The sequence below is a fragment of the Candoia aspera genome, chromosome 3, assembly GCF_035149785.1.
Source record: "Candoia aspera isolate rCanAsp1 chromosome 3, rCanAsp1.hap2, whole genome shotgun sequence".
NCBI classification, from domain to species: domain Eukaryota; kingdom Metazoa; phylum Chordata; class Lepidosauria; order Squamata; family Boidae; genus Candoia; species Candoia aspera.
This window is the reverse complement of record NC_086155.1, coordinates 2006636-2024019: the sequence shown is the minus strand read 5'-3', so window position 1 is coordinate 2024019 and position 17384 is coordinate 2006636. Positions and strand designations below refer to the sequence as shown.

Genomic DNA, 17384 nt, shown 5'->3' with positions numbered 1-17384 from the left:
GGGAGGATAAAAGGGCGGGGAGTGCCAATGAGGAAAAATCTCCCCAGCCTCAACCCAAAGCTTATCAGATAGCACCGAGCCAGCGTTCCTTTGCCGTCAAAGCAGGGGCATCTGTGGGATGGGGTGGGGGGCAAGAAGCCAAGAAGGTAGTCCTGACTGCAGTCAAAGCCCTACCCCTTTTGACACACACGCCACAGCCCCCATGTTGACTTTTGTGACTGACCCTGCTGTTACCTACAGCCATGCAGGAGTTCTCTTTCTCTTGGTCTCTCTCTGGGAGCCCCAACATTTCATTTCTCTGCAAGTCCTCGGCAAGCCCGTCACAGAGCCCCCCAACTCCTGAGCCCCTGCGCCCTGCTCGGTCAGACCAGCTGGGCCTCCTCCCACGGAGCTCCTCAGCAGGATCCCCCTCTGGAGGCCCCCGAGTCACGCACACCGGAGCTCTCGGAACACCCAGCGGGGTCCCGAGGTGTCCTGGTGATCTGGTGGCATCATCAGAAGGGTGAGGCACCCTTTTCAAGTTGAGGTGGAGTTTTGGCTGGGATGGGGAAACAGAGTCATAGGGTTGGAAGGGGCCTTGGAGGTCTACTCCAACCCCCTGCCCAAGGTAGGAGTCCTCATACTAACTTGGACAGATGGTTGTCCAATCTTTTCTTGAAAAGCTCCAGAACTACAACTCCAGGAGGCCAGCTGTCCCACTGCTTCGTAGTTCTCGCTGTCAGGAAATTCCTCCTTGCTTCCACATTGGATCTCCCTCTGACAAGCTCCCACCCGTGGCTCCTTGTCCCACCCTCTGGTGCCATGGAGAGTAAGTCGACGCCCTCTTCCCTGTGGCAGCCCTTCAAGCATGGGAAGACAGCCGCCATGTCTCCCCTCCGTCTTCTCTTCGTTAAACTAAACACACCCAGTTCCTTCAGCCGTTCTTCGTAGGATTTGACCTCCGGACCCCCCATCATCTTTGCTGCTCTCCTCTGCCCTCTTCCTAGGGCCTCGGCATCTTTTCTGTATTGTGGGAGCGAGGAAAGAACTGGGCCACCAAAACGTGGCCGTCTTCTGCCCGGGGGCAGTATGACCTGAGAGGCTGCAACCAGCCTTCGTTACGGCCCTGGACCCTCCCCACCAGAGCTAAGAGCATTGCGCCAGATGCCACCCAATCTTTCTCCAGATGCTCAAGGAAGAGAGGGAGCGGCTCACCGCCCCCGGGGGGGCCCTAAGAAGAAAATGACCCTGCAGACCGGTTGGGGGGCCTTGGTGGGGAAGAGTCCCTGCTGGGGAGAATGGCTGGAAAGCGGAGCTCAAGAGGGCTGATCGACTCATGTAAGGGACCCCAAACGGATACCTACATGCACTATGTTGTCATTTCATGGCTCTTCCTGCTTCAAGCAACCATTTCTAGGCTTCGCCTCATGGCGTCCTCCAAACAGGGTCCAAGATGCCCCAAAGAACGCGTGGAAAGACAGGTGGGCTACTAAGTTTGCCCCACGGCAAGGGCAGACTCCTTCTCTGTCCCAAGGGCAGGGGCTGGCCTACGCTCTTGTTCTCTGGTACGGCAGACCCCTCGTTCATTGGGGTCTGCATTCCTTTTTCTTCGCTGCGGTTCTCTAACCTAGAGATCACCTGAGCTTTTGATCATGTGCCCTTATTAGCAAAAACACTCCCAAGGTATCTTTATGAATTTATAAATGGTATGCATGCACTACTGTATTAATGTTTTTTGTATATAGATGTCTGTGTGTATGCATATTATTTAGTATATTCTCCATTTCTTAAGTGTTAATATAGCTAAATTTCCTTCTCTTTTTCAGATGAAAAATAGGTATGGACACCTGCACCGCACTTTGGGAATCACTGCTCTAACTAATGACATTTTGGTTAAGTCAAAAGCCTTTGGATTTTTATCCTACCTAAGCCCAGCAGGACCCACAAGGTTATAGATAAAGTTAAGAGGTGCTTTCACTGGCTACCCTTAACTTAGTTATATTCATACCGAGCCGATGCTATCCTTGCTCCCAAGCTGGGTTCGTCTTCTTTTGTAACTTAGTGGGTGGGCCATCATGCCAGCTAAATTGGTTAGCTTAGGGTTCTGCTTTATACAACCCCAGAAAAAAGGGTTAATCCCGCGTGCTTTATAAATGCAACCACTGGGTCCTGCTGGAGTATCCACGCCTGATTTCTTGCCTCCAACTACTCTGGGGTGTGTGGTGTGGGGTGACTTCCCTAAGGGCCTGCAGCGTTGCTTTTATTTATTTAGTTTCTTTCTTTAAATAATGTATAGGCCCGCCCCTCTCACGGCAGTGATTCTGGGCCCTGTAGAAAGATTAAAAGCCCCACAGTTAAAAACAATAGCCCACAACACCCAAGATGAATGATAGGTTCCAAAGCTTTTAGGTAGGGGTGCAAGAGTGGAGATGCAGGAAAAGTCAACGGGAAAACAATTTACTTTTCAAGACTCGATGATTCAAAAGCCATTTCTTCGGGAAGTTCGGAAAGAAAAGGCATCTGTAGACCACAGGCCCCTGGGACTCCTTGCCACAGGACTGGCTAACAGGCACTCAAGCTATAAAGCGATTACAAGGGGTCAATGAAAATAGGGAGTGGTCATGAGCTATGCCAGGCAGAAACCCAGCCTCTAACATTCACCAGCCAGGGTGGAGAATGAGTGGCTGGTCTCCATGCCATCTGAGGGGGAACTCCTGAAGTGGAGGGGACATTGCTTTTTCTTAAGAATCACAAATTATTACGCTCCCAGCGGGAAAACTGGAAAATGCCCCCTGATGTTCCGGAAGGAAAGCGTGGGTGGCTTTGCAGGTACAGCCCTGGATGGTTCCCATCCACTGGATTCCCAGGTTGTGCCAAGGTGGCTTCCAGCAAGCTCGATGTGAAAATGGCCCATGCCTGTCTCTCCCTCCAACGAAGTTTCCTTCAACCCAGCTGTCTGGGACAGGGTTTCTCAACCTTGGCCGTTTTCAGATGTGTGGACTTCAACTCCCAGAATTCCCCAGCCAGGGAGTTGAAGTCCACACATCTGAAAGTTGCCAAGGTTGAGAAAGACTGCTCCAGGAAGAGAGGGGAGGCATCGAGTGGATGGGAAGAGCCACAGCAGAACAACAGAGCATTTGGCAGCCTCTTAAAAAGTTGGATCTCGGTGTGATTTCAGCCACCTTTCCAAACCCCAGCAACTTGCACTTTCTGATTGAAATGGGAGAAGGGAGGCCAAGGGGTCACCTCTGCCCAAACCAGAGGCCTCCTTCTCAGGGGAGCTGCCACTCAGTAGCTCGCTCTTAGGCTTCTCCGTTACAGCACACCAGTGACCAACAAATTTGCTGCAACACCAAAGGTGCAAATGCCGATCACCAAGCCCCATCGTCTTTCCCAACGTTAACTTAAATGTTCTTTGCACCCATTTTAACAGCAGCCCTGAGGTCAGGAAAAGACAGTGAAACAGGCTGGGTACACGCAGCAATTTGCTTGCCGTGGCTTGGTGCGTCAGTATTGTAAACCATGGTTTATGCTGAAATACTGAAAGGAGCCAAGGACCAACTGCTTCTGTACTGCTGCCCCCCAAAAGATGTGGTCACCAAGGGCCAGGGGAACTTTTCCTTCTCTCCAGCAGATGGCACACTCTGGCTGAACTGGGCTCAGAAACTAAGCAGGGTCACATGTGGTTTGCATTTGGATGGGGCACCACCAGGAAATCTCCAGTCCAAGTAGTCACCAGGAGTCAAGCCTGACTTGAAGGAAACAGAAGTTGATTTGATCCCAAAGTGAATTATTTAATTGTTCTAGTCCATTCCATATGGCTGGGAACGTCAGCCCCATCCTCTATATTGTCCAAGTCCAAAACTGGACCTCCCCTCCAACTCCCAGCATGTTTTTTGCCTTTTGGAAGCCGGATGGATCAAACGGTGTAGTCAAAGTTTGCTTTAAGCATATACACTGAGCTATAAATTATGATTTACAGACCAACATGCCTGGGTCCACACAATTCACTACTGTACAGCAAAATCAAACAATCATATTATGGCTCCACATTATGCCTGAATCCTCTCTGCAGCCTCACGCGATTCTGAAACGCCACTCTCAAGGAGCTGAAACTGCAAAAAAACTTCTGCTTGCAGAGACCCCACAGCTGATTTATTTTCACTGTCTGCCTTAAGGGCTGAATGTACAAGCCCCAAATGCCTGGGCTGGATTAGTTATTTTTGCGAGAAAGCCACGTGAGAGCAGATGAAGGACTTTATCTCTGACTCTAAGCAAGCAAATTACACATTTTTATGATTTCTATATAAGTCATTATTCAGCAAAAAAAACACAACCCTGTAAAGCACTATATGATAAAAGCAAGCACTGAAATGAATGAATGAATCTAGTAAGAATAGATAACAAAATGGGAAGAAAGCTGGTTGCAATTTTAACTGCCTTTCTTTTCAGAATGCACACGTGTGTGCAAACACACCAGGCTCAGAAACTAAGCAAGCTGAAGCCTGCTAGCCCTTGGATGGAAGACCACCCAGAGATCCATTTCAGGGTTATAAGTCCAGTCAAGAAGCAGAATCGCTTCAGGAGCCCTGCCAAGTGAAACGATGCCGCTGTGTCCACACAGACTTCAGGAGTTGAACTCGACTAACTTAAAACGATAGATACCTACATTCATATAGCCTGGAAGCACAACCAGCAGTGTGATTTGCAACCAGCAAAAGCGAAGGGCTGAGCAAGAACGAGTGCATATTGTTCAGACTCCAAGCAGGAACGTTACTGTGCGAAGGGGCAACGCAAATGAAGCCGGTCTTGTTCGGCCTTTCGTCTTTTATTTCAGGTTTTTCATCACTGGGGAGGGAGGAGCAATAACACCCCCTCGTCCTTCCCAGTCCCCACTGGGGCTTCCATTTTCATCTCACCCTGCCCAGGGCTGCAAGTTGCTCCCTGCAGCCAGGAGGAAGATTGGAAGAAAGGCCGTAAGGATCGGATTCAGGGGACCGAGCCGCCGAAGTTAAGAGTGATCGCAGCCACTATAAAAGACTCTGCCTACCAAACCTGGGAATTTTTATCAAAGTCAGTAATACATTTGTCATTTTATCTGTTTTTTTATTGCCAGTGAGAAGGGCTATTACTGTTGTTGTGAAAAAAGGAAATACTCCAGATAAGGCAATTGGAAGCTAAACAGTATTCTTTGTTTTTTTAACGATACTTGTGAATTGAAGCAGATGGCAAGTCTCAGGGCACAGGGCATTGCCTTTCATGTAAAAGGTTTCAGTTCCTGGCACCCCTGTTTTAATTGTCTTAGATCAAGAAACCATGGCTTATAAACCAAGGTAAATGCATCCATATGTCGCCCTTAAGCCAAAGACAAACTTGGTGACATATTTATTGTGACTATGGGCAGTGGTCTAATTTGGCCTCAGAAGTGGCTTAGATCCTAATTTAGAAAATATTTGCTGACATGGTGCACTAAGCCATGATTTATCTAAGTTTTATTGAATACCCTACCTCTGGCTGGCGTCCAACCACACACTAAGCCACAAATCATGGTTTGCCCTAGCTGGAGAGAAAGATCCATCTCAACCTCAACTGACTATTATTAAACTCCTAACGCCCATCAAAGCTCAACAAGGTTCCTACAAGAAATTGTCTTTAGCTTTCTGGGACCACTGTTCAGTCATCCAGAAACTGCTTCCATGCTAAACATGGTGATGTCTGCAATCGGAGGACTGATTCTATCGCTGCATGATTCCTTTAACTCCCGTTCACCTGAATGGGCCAAAGACAACCCTTGGATAACCCTTGTGTGTGCATCTTGGTCCAGAAAGATTAGCTGCCAGCCAGCATGGCTTGCCCAATCCCCATCTTCTTTCTGGTCCAACACGCACCCACAAACACACACGCCTGCATGCGTGCGCACACCCCCGGCCTATTTTTTTAAAAAACTTCCAGAGGGGACAGAGAAAACCTGAAAGATCACAGCTATTCAGCAGGGGGTAGCTGCTGGCATAAAAACAACACCGCAGATCCCAGTGGACAGAATTAGAAACATGTTTAGGAGGGGTGCAAAAGAAACATTGGAGTTTGCTGCAAGGGGTATTCCCTAAGCCTAGACAACAAAGGATTTAGCAAGAATTCAACGTCCCATTTATAAACTGGCAGGGGTATTCATGGGGGGAGTCAAAAAAAGCCAAGAGGGTGGCTGTGACTGCGGAACCAAAGCCCCACCCCTTTTTATGTGCACTGCACATTTAAAAGGGGGTGGAGCCTCCATCCTGCAACGGTGGCTGTCTTGGTTTTTTTAACCCCCACCCCACCCCTGCAAACAGGACCAGAGACCCCTCTTCTCTACACATGTTGAGAGCCAGTCGCTCCATTTCCTCCTAATAGTCTTCATTTATTCAACAGAAGTTTTATACCACCCACTTGGCTGCTTTCTTCTTTGATTCAAACTTTTCCACTGTGTACGTGCCAGTGTGCGGGGGAAAATGAATTTATTTATGGAGCTGGAGCCACAATTTTAGAGAAATCTATCCATTGCCCCTTTGTGGATTAAACACATTTAATTTTTTTTTTTGGTTATGGACAGGAAAGTCAGAGAGAGCAGGGAATTTCAAACCTTATCAGGCTGCAGAACCTGTTAATTAATATATATATATATATTCTCTCCCCTCCCCAGCCCCCGGATGAAGGGGCAAAGCACTCGTAATAGAAAAATGTCTGGGTGTGAGAGGATTTTATTTTGCCTTGACTCTCGCACTCATCAAGTTCTGGTGGAGCCCAGTTTGAAAAACACAGAGCAGCAGCCAAAACACAACCACTTTGCTCTAATCCAGTGTTTTTCAAACTCGGCAACTTGAAGATGGGTGGACTTCAACTCCCAGAATTCCCCACTATCCGAGCCATCGTAATTTCGGATCGTCTTTAAATGAACGGTCATAAGTCAAGGACTACCTGTATACAAATATGGGTGGTGATGAAGGTGGCAACATTCAGATGACTTTGCAGGAAACAGCAAGCATCTCAAGGTCCACTTTGCATCCCTCCCAAATGTGATGCCCCACAGGAACCGTTGTGGAGTGGAATTCAGCAAGCGACGTTAAGATCTACTGAATTTACCAAATCCATCTTCTATCTTTTAGATCAGTATTTTATGGAAAGAACCAGCAGAGGTGGTTGAAGAAATATCTCTAAAACTCTGTGAGCTGGCAAACTGTAGGAGACCAAATATTGTCCATGCCTTCGAAAAACTGAGGGAGGACCCAGGAAACTACAGATCTGTCAGCTTGACACCTGTACCAGGGAAAGTCCTTGAGAAGATGATTAAAACAACTTATTTATGAGCACTTGGATAGGCATGCAACCATTAGCCAGAGCTAATGGTGTCAGACTAACCTTCTCTCCTTTTTTGACTGAGTTAATACCTTAATAGATAGGGGGAACGTTCTAGACATAGTGTACCTTGCCCTCAGCAAAGTAGTATTTGATAAAGTTTCTAAGGGTAACCTTTCCAATCAAATGGAAACATGTGGTCTAGATGATACAACTGCTAGGTAGATTTATAATGTGGTATAATATAATGGAACAGGGAGGGGTCATAAATGGCTCCCTATCAGCTGAGAAAGTAACTGAGTGGCATGCACATGGCCTTGTGTTGTTCAATATTTTTTATTAATGAGCTGGATGATAGGGTGGAGAAGACAATCATTGCATTTGCAGATGATACAAAACTCAGCAGAAGGAAAAAGCAAAAGACAAAAACATAAGATGGGGCATCCCCGGCTTATACATGTAAAAAGGATCGAGGTGTTCTAATCAATCACATGTACCAACAATGTGATGCAGCTGCTAAAAAGACAAATGCTATTTTGGGATGTATTAACAGAGAACCAGGATTGTGGAGTCCTGGGTACAGTTCTGGGCTCTGCCAGCTGAAAAGGACATCAACAAACTGGGGCAAGTTCACACATGGGGTGTATGTGCCAAGATAGCAAACGGTTTTGAAACCAAGCTGTATGAGGAACACTTGAAGGAAGTGGGTAGATTTAACCTGCAGAACAGAAGACCAAGGGGAGATACCAGAAAGATCTTCCAGCATCTAAGAGGTCATCATACAGGAGGGAGTTCTCTGTGACTGCAGGGGGCAGGACCAAAATCAGTGGGTCAAAACTTCAGGGAAGTAGATTCCAGTTGGATATTAATTCTGCAAGCCCCCGGAGTCACTGTGTGTGAGTTGGGCAGCCATATAAATTTGTTAATAATAATAATAATAATACTAATAATAATAATAATAATAATAATAATAATAATAATATATTAGGAGGAAGTTCATGACTGTAATTGCTGACAACCAGTGGAATAGGCTGTCTTATGAGTCTTCAAACGCAGATGGGAGAGCTATCAGTTGCAAATATTTTTAGTAGATCCAGTGGAGCAACAGGATGGACTAGATGACCTCTGAAATCCCTTCCAAATTCTATGAGTCTGTAATTGCTAGATGAATGAATTACTACACTGGCATCCTGACTTTCCCCAGAACTCAAGGTGGTGTACAGGAGAAACCCCAACCCTGTGAGGTAGGGCAGCCCAAGAAAAAGCGGCTGGCCCTGGACCACCCAACTACATGTCACATGGAGACAGGAACTTTCTCTACTCCCAGGACAGCATCTCATAATTGACCAGGTCTGTAGTTCACGCAACACACCGAATCACAATTCATTTGCCCTCATCTTGCCAAATTAACCAGCGTGCTGGTCTACGCAACGCCGTAACCACACAACCTACATCAAATAGGACTGGTTAGTTTCAGTGGTTAATGCAGATTTAACCTGGTTACTGAATTAGCCCATTTGCACATAAACCACCCAACCCCCCTTCAGCCAACTGAGGAAGCCCCACAAACACCCACTGAGGTTCAAACCCACTTTCTAAGGGTAACCTTTTAATTTTAAATTTGGCAGCTCTGCACCGAGTTCTAGTCCACGATGCTCTCTGCTCTCCAGGGCTCTGCCAAAATGTCCATTTCAAGGAAAAAAGTATCATCCCCAACAACTAGGACCTGCTGGGCTACCTTAAACCACACTGGTCTTTTCCAGAAATTGGGCATGCCTGGTTTAAGGTGGGCCAGCAGATATTAATTGCTGGCAGCACATCCATCAGATCCTTCAGATCCCCATCTCTGCACAGCCTACAATCTAACGACATTCAGATCCACTGCCTCATGCTTATTAACCAAAATGCCCGAATCGGGGGCTCCTAAGAAGTTGGCAACTCCCGCATTGCCTGTCCAGCTCTGAAGCCTGGACAGAGGGGGGCACCCTCCCGGGGGCCTCTGCCACCCCCAGGGACTGCTGCCAAGCTCGAGCAGGCCGTGTCTCATCTTGCAGTCCTGTTTGGCTCACCCGACAAGCTTACATCACTGACTGCCAGAAACCTCCCTGGCCGGGCCAGTCGGGGTTCCTGACACCACACAGGCTCAAAACATCGCACTGAGTGGCAGAGTCAACCCGCTGGGAGGATGAAACGGTTTGGGGCCTTGAGGCTTGCAGGAGCAGCCGTGGAGATTCAAAGGCCGGATTCTCAATAGGTGGCCGCAGCCGGCCCACTCTGGTTTATCGAATGCTTGCAAGCCCAAGGGCAAAAGACAGGATCTGGAACTGAGCAATGCTCAGCTCCGGGATGACTGAACAGCAAGAGTAACTCTGAGCATGCACAACAGCGGGATGTCTTTTGGACTCCTGACGCTGCCTTACTTTGAACCAATTGTATCAGCCCACAAGGATGTGAAAACAGCTCCTCTGAGCATGCACGGAGTGCACTTCCCCCTGATTTGAGAGAACAGCTAGTGGATTTTCCAAGAGCCAGCAAGACCAGGATGGTGGTGAGGAGGCTCCTTCGCTCTGCCCTGCTAGAGGGTGGCTGGGGGGGGGCGGGGGGGAGAGGGAGCTCTTTGTCTCCTTTTTCCCCCACACAAGCCTTCGTCGGGGAAAGTGACACACAGGACGCTTCATTGCCAGACGCAGCCCCGGCTGCCCGTCTCGCCCTGCTTGCCCCAAGCCATCTGCTGGGCCAGACGCAGTGCATCCTCGCCCCCCCCCCATGCGGATCAGGGAGGTCAGGGAATACAGGGCCAGTCCGGGGTGACCTGTCCGTCCAGCCTAAGAGGCAGCGCTCCAGTGAGCGGCCACCCCCGGGGCATCGCCTCTCCCTTTCCTGCCCGCCCAGTCCCGGCCTCTCTTTCTCGAGACCAACCGCGGGGCTGAGGAGCACCTGGCAGAGGGCTCTTTCAGCTCCGCCCGGGCCCTGCCAGGACCTTGCCCGCCTGCCTGCCCGCTGGCTGGGCCTCTTTGTCTGCAGCCCAAGGACTTCTGCACTGGCTCCAGAGCACGGGGAGGGGCTGGCGGAGGGGGAGCCCGGCTGAAAAGCTCCATGGCAACCCCCGGCGCAGGAGGACCCTTGGCGCTCCTAATTGGCAGCGTAATTGCCCCGTTAGCAGCATCCCCGGAGCCTCCCCCCGAGCCGCAGGCGGCACAACCCCTCGAACCCCACCAGCCCTCCGCAACTGGGCCAGCGCGTCTGGGCGGGGGGCCGAGTCCCAGTTACCAAGGCGCCTGTGGAGGGGGGGGACCACCGCGAAAGAACGCCCCCCCACCCCGTAACTGAGAGGAAGCCAAAGGGGCAGAGCTTCGCATTGGCAGGGGAAGCCTCCTACGCTGCCTGCCGCTGCCTCCATCTTCCCCTCCGGTGCACCAAGCATGGAGATAAGCTGGGCTGGACTGCAACTTCCATAATCCCCAGCCAGGGTGCTGGGCAACGCAGCTTGGGTCTCCTTTTAAGGAGGAGATCTGGCAATTGATGCAAAAAGGAAGCCATCTGGCCCTTGGGCTGGGGAAGGGGGCCCAGTGAGAATAGCTGGAGGGGGACGCCGGGAGGAGGCAAGAGCACTCAGGGCCCCCCCCAGCAGGAGGAGGAGGAAGAGCTGGGATCTTGGAAGGCATGCACAGAGGAACTGGGGATTATTAAAAGGTGGCCAAGTTGCATGCAGAAAGCGTGACCTTGGGGCACGATCTAATCCATGGAGGATCCCCCAGGCACACCCCATCAAAAGGGATGAGAGAAGTACAACCCCCCCATCTGCTTTTTGCAAAGGGTCCTTAATCCAGGGCAAGAAGTCGAAGGATCTCCCTCCAGATGAGTCAGTCCCAGCCAGAAAGGGCTCGTTACACCCATAAATTATTTTGTGGATCCTTGCAAATCCACTGATATCGGGTGAGGGGACCCGGGAGCCATGTGGGCAGCTGAAAAACTGGTCAGGTGGGTTTAAGAGCAAACCGTGCAGATGGCAAGGCTAGCAGTGGGGCGGGGAGGCCATTTCCTCCTCCTCCTGCAGCCCTCTCTCTTCCTGACTAACTGGCTTGCAAGCGCTGCAACCCCTAGGAATTAAGAAGGCCAGCTCACACACACACACTGACACTCTCACTCACACAGACACCCAGGGCCTTCACCAGGCCCCAAGGCCTCAAGCTCTGCTTCATCTAGAAGAGCCTCAGAGCAGTCCTCACAACACACTCAACCCGACTAACCCATTTTCTCAGTGGCACCATACAGCCGAGCCAGAACAAACCAAGATGGGCTGTTTTCACATGGCCAGTCACATCCCCTGCCCCGCCCCGGCACTCCGGCTGCGTGGCCAACGCAGCTGCTGTGTTTGCGCTTGATGGGTTAAGGGTGCTGTGTGAAGACAGCAGGAAGAGACTTTGCAAAAACGGAGTGGAAGGCCTCTGTCTCTGGCAGCTCCCCCCCCTTCCCCTTGCGATGCCCACATGCTTGGCGGCCCCCCCTTGGAGAGCTTAGCCTGCAGGTGGATGAGGGACCTGCCCTTGCACAACCACCCTACAAGTGCTGGGAAACACACTGGACTTGTTTGTAACAGCCAGGCCAGCGCTTTCTTGGAATCCACAGGAAGCTGAAGATAAAAAGGTTATAGTGTGTTGGGGGGGGGGGAGTTTGCACATCTGCAGAATCTGAGGGGGAAATATCAACCAGACTGCTGCGTTCATGGGGGGGGGGTTTCAAAGTGATCCTCACTATAACAGGCACCCCCCCAGAGGAAGCCAACGCACTCAGCAAAACTAAGCACAAAAGGCTCACCCCCCCCCCAAGTTAGATGGCAGCCAGCCAGGCCTCGGGACCCATATGCCACAGATGGGCTGTGGCACTACCCTCACCCCCTGCCCTTGAGAAGCCTTCCTCCTGGCCTCTCCCCGCCCCCCCAGCCCCAGCAGCTGCAGGGAGCCAGGCCCGGGGGAGGAAGTGACCGCCAGGAGCGCCTTCCTCCTTCCCTCCGGCGCTGCTGCGAGAGACACTTTTCTTCCGCGTGGAGAATTCTCCCTGCCAACCAGCGGGCAGCGGCGGCGGCGGCAGCGCTAAGCGGGTGCCTCCTCCCCGGGCGGAGAGCGGCAGGCGCAAGCGCGCGCACATGCACGCACGCACACACACACACACACACACAAGTGCACTTTTCCGGCAAGGCCAGCTCCGACCAATTGTCTGCCAAGCGCCCAATCTCCTGGGCAGATGGTGCAAGGGACGGGCGGGGATGGAGCGAGCGAGCCGGAGCGAGCCACCCCCTCCCATCCCTCCAGTGTGCCAAACCCCACCCTGGCACAGCCGGCAGAGGGAGAGGCGGGGGGGCGGGCCGGCGGGCGGGGGGCGCGCGGGGCAATTGGGAGAGGCGCGGCGGGCCAGCTGCCCCCCGCCACCACCCCCGCCGGCCCGCGCGCCCGCAGAAAGTTGACCCGCCCGGGCCGAGCGCGGGAGGGGCACAAGGCAGCCGATCCGATCCGGGCCGGCCGGGAACAATGACGCTGCGCCGAAGCGGCGCGCTCGGCCGGCGACTCCTTCCCGGGCCAGCCGCCTGCTGGGGCGGAGGGAGGCGCGGCGCGGCGAGGAGGCGGTGTGGAGGCGCGGAGGGCGGCGCGGCGTCCCGGGCAGGCGCGGAACAATGAGCTGCCCTGCGGGGCTTCGGCTCTGCCGCCAGCGGGGACTGGGGCGAGGGCGCCGCCGCCGCCAGCACCGGGCAGCCCCGCGGCCGGCCCGGCCCTAGCTGCAACCTGCGCCCGGCCGGCGGGCTTGGGCACGGCGGCGGCGGCGGCGGCGCTGTACCCCAGCGCTGCCCTTGGCTGCCGCGGTCTCGGTCTCGGGCCCGGGGCGGGCGGCAGGGGGCGGGGCGCCCTGCTCCCCTGCCCTCCCCCTGCCCGGCGGCGCGGGACCGGGAGGGTGAGGAAGAGGGTGAGCGCGGCTCCTGCCCGCCCCGCGCCCGCCCCCCGCCGGTGAGGGGGTCCGGCGGAGCGCGCCAGGTAGGGCGGCCGGGCAGCCCCCGCCCCGCCCGGCCCGTCTCCTGCTGAGCTCGAGGAAAGGGGACGGGGGCAGCCGCGCTCTCCTTCGCGTCCGCCGAGCGGGGAGAGGGGGCGTCCCGGCGGGGGCTGTCCCCCTCTGGCCCTGCGCCCCCACCCAAGGCCCCCCAGGAGTGGGGCGCGGACAGCCCCCCCCGCCCGATGCAAGCCGCGCGGCGCTGCGTCTCCGGCCGCCCCCGCCCCGCCCGTTCCTTGCCCGCTCCTCGCCGGGCGGCCCAGCGCCAGCGGCCGCCGGGCATCCCCTCCGCCCGCCCCGCCCCCGGGCAATGCGGGACACACACCCAGCCTGGCACGCGGAGGAGCGAGGCCGGCCGGGCAGCGCGCGGCGCACTCACCGTCCCCGTCTTCACCGGCACGTAGACCACCACCGGACCCATCTTCGCGGCCGGCGGCTCCCGGGTGCCGTTGCCCAGGCGGAAGCCCTTGGAGCGCACCCAGAACTGGAACTTGCCTTTCTCGCCGCCGCCGCCGCCGCCGCCGCCCCCCTGCAGCACCTCGGCGATGCGCTGGTACTTGCTCCGGGTCACCGTCTTGGTCTTGGCCGAGTCGCCGTAGGTGCGCAGGCACCAGTCCCGGAACTGCCGGCCCAGCTCGCTGTCCCCGGGGCGGCTCCCGCTCGCTGACCGCAGCAGCAGCGGCGGCGGCGGCTTCGGCATGGCGGGCGGGCGGGCGAGCCGAGCCGCGGGAGTCCCTGTCCTGCCCTGTCCTGTCCTGTCCTGTCCCGGCCGGAGCGAGCGGGCGGGCGGGCGAGGGAGCGCTGCTGCGCCCTGCCTGGCGCGGCGGAGGCGGGGAGCGCGGGAGGGAGGAGTCCGGCTGGCGCGGAGGGCAGGAGCCACGGCGGGCTGCTGCCGGCCCGGCGGGACGAGGCGAGGGCGGGGGCGCTCGGGCACGCTCCGGCGGCGGCGGTCGCTCCAGCGGCGGGGACACCAGCGAGGCTGGCAGGCGGCGACGGCTCGGGCTCGTCCCCGTCCTCGTCCCCTCCTCCCGCCGTGGCCCCCGCCCGTGGCGGCGCGGCGGCGGCGGCTGCTCTGGCCCGCCTCCTCCGCCCCCTCGCCTCGGGATCCCACCTGTTAGAGCCGCGCCGCCGCCTCCCGCCTCGTCCTCGCCCGGGGCGCAGCGCGCAAGGACGGGCGGCCGGCGCTGGGGGCCCGTCCTCCTCGGGGACGGGGCGGGGCGGGGCGCGGGCGAGGGGCGGGCGGCGGCGCTGGCCTGGGACAGGGGCGGGCGGGGGGCGCGGCGGCCGGCGGACCCGGCGCTGGCCACGGGGACCCGGAGCGGGAGCGCGCCCCGCCGGCTGGACGGGAGGCGCTGACAAAGCCGGGCGGCCGGGCGGCCGGGCCGGGGAGAGCTGGACCTGGCGCCCCGGGAAGCCTCGGACCGGGCGAGGGAGGGCGGGGAGAGGCGAGGCGGCTCCCCGCCGCCGCCGCCGCCGCCGCCCTCCCCGGACTTGCGGGCCGACGCGTTCCCGCGGGTCGGGGGCCGCCGAACCGGACAGCTGCTCCCCTTCCCGGCCGAGGCCCCCACGGCGGCAGCCCGTCCCACCCGCCCCCGCCGCGCCTGCGGAGCGCGGTGGCTGCTGCCTGCCCCTCCGGGCTCCTGCCCGCCCTGGAAGCTTCTGGGCTGGGAGGCGCGCCGAGGCCCCAGGCCGAGCGGCCACGTGCGGAGGGCCTCGCCCGGAGCGCGGGGCGCCTGGCGGCGGGGCGGCTGCCCTTCACCGCGGGCAGGGGGTGGTCCCCTTGCCGGCGAGGGGGGAGGACCCCGGGGGGCCCCGGCAGCGCAGCGCTGCGCTCCCCTTCCAGCTTTCGTCGCCCCCCCCCCGGCCCGGTCCTAAACTGCTTCCTTTCCCGCTGGCTGGGGACGGTGGGGGGTGTAGTCCAACACTCCGGAAGACTCTCTCCGGGAGGGAATTGCGGAGGAAGGAACGAGGCCCCCCGTGGCCTTGAGAGCGGAGCAGAGCCCCTTTTCTGTGTACTGGCGGGGGATCATGGACATCCTGTGCAACTTCTAGACCCTAGACAATCTCCCCCTACCGGCCTCTGAGTAAGCTTGGCCATGGGTGACTCTGAAGGGTTCCCTCTGGGCGTGGACTGAGTCCTCACCCCCACCCCCACCCCGGCCGGCAGTAAGGAAGAAAGACCCCTCCGGCTTTGAGAACTTCGAAGCTGAGGCTGGAACTGGGTTGCTGACCTCATCTCTGTTCTGGGCGGGCAACTCGCAGCCCTCGGCAAAGCCTCCCAAGTCCAGCCTTGGCTACCTGGGAAACACCGGCCTGGCCTGACAGACCAAGACAGCTTCAACATGGGGCAGTCGGATTCGCCCTGCCCCACCCTGTCTCCCTTCAGCTTGCAAAACACACTGCCTCTGGCTGGAACTGGCTGGCCAGCTCCCCTGGGTGACATTGCTCCATGCCCCCAGCTGTGCTGCCCATCAGCCCCAGAGAGAAACTGGGGAGTGGGCAGGCTCCCTCCCTGACCTCCTGCAGAGGGATGGGTGGGCGCTTGCAGCCCAAGAAAGGGAGCAAGTTTTTCCCCTTGGCTCCCTTTGGCTGTTCACTCAGCACACCAGACTGGGTCATGTGAACAGCCTAGTGGGTGCTCACACCATATGCTAAACTTGGCTTGTGTAGCCTTTCCATGGTTTAGCACAGTGTTTCTCAACCTTGGCAACTTTAAGCTGTGTGGACTTCAACTCTCAGAATTCCCCAGCCAGCCTTGCTAAACACTGGTTTAGCATGTCACCTAAAACCAACCAATTTGTGTTTCAAATGTATTGTGCGAACTGTTAATAAAACAATTGGGTTGAATGTGTTGTGTGAACGTGGAAGGTGTAACATTTTGGGGGGGGCAGAGGAAAATGACTAACTTTTTTTTCACGTTGCAGTTTTGAAAATAGGCAGAATTCACGCACGCGCACACACACCCAATAAATGATCGGCATATAAATAATACTTCTTGTGAATAGTGCACACCCAATAAATGATCGGCATATAAATAATACTTCTTGTGAATAAATGAGAATATGGGAATGTATAAAAAGCAGGACTGGAATGCCAAAATATACGATGGTTCATTTCTGGCCTCTCTCTTCATAGGCCCCTTCCAATCCAATGCCACACAGCACTGCATGGTGTACAACTGCTGAAGTGTGCAAGTGTGTCACAAGCATGCTTGGTCATTTAACATGATGCAAGGCTGCTGGTTCACACAACACACCTAATGCTTCACCCAGATTAATACGTCTGGAAATGCTCATCTATCACGGGATGCTCAAAGACGCAGACCCTGTTGTGTCGTATTAGGATGGCCTAGACTAGACCATGAGCAATGCCTGGTTCGTGCAAGACGGAGAGACTAACTGTAAACTGTCCAGCCCCATGTTAGCCTAGTGAAGGATGTTGTGTGAACCCTGTCTGGGTTGAGTTTGCTAGCTTGGACTGGCCCACGGGGAGCAAGCCATCGGCAGCTCATGATCAAGGTCTTCTGCAGAGTCTGGAGCCTCCCAGGATAACACCTGCAAAACTTAAAGACAAATTCCCACCCATCAGCCCAGGATTCCTTCTAGTTTCACTGGGAAAGCAGATGAAACAGGTATGCTAAATGTCTAATTAATACACCAATAAAGGTTCTTTTTTTCAAAAAAAAAAACCCCTCTTAACAAAAATGTGTGTGTGTGTGGAAATGAGACCACAGTCTTACTCTCTCTGCTGATAATCGGCTAGGCTCAGACATTATGCTAAACCCGGATTTTGTGTAGATGTTACAAAGCAGGAGGAAGAGGACAGAGCTTGGGACCTCCAACAAGGGAGCATGAGAGCAGAGCCATGTGAAAAAGTGCTACCCATTCCCAATTCTCACAGGGAACCCAAAAGGACACCGTGGTCAATGGTTTCAACCCCCACTGTGAGATCTAAAAGATCTAGGAAGTTTGCAGGGCCCTGTCCAGATACTGCTGAAGGCCATTCACTAGAGCTGGATTTCTCAACCTTGGCAA

General features: G+C 55.3%; 1 protein-coding gene across 2 annotated transcripts in view; it reads right to left on the bottom strand.

Moving 5' to 3' along the window:
* The window catches only part of NOL4L (nucleolar protein 4 like), a 112087-nt gene extending 98022 nt beyond the window's left edge, over positions 1-14065 (bottom strand). For both annotated transcript variants that reach the window (XM_063296834.1, XM_063296833.1), the window contains exon 1: positions 13730-14065. In XM_063296834.1, the coding sequence (XP_063152904.1) occupies positions 13730-14050 (321 nt within the window). In that variant the 5' untranslated portion in view covers positions 14051-14065. The remainder of the gene's footprint in view (positions 1-13729) is intronic.
* Between the last annotated feature and the right edge of the window lie 3319 nt (positions 14066-17384).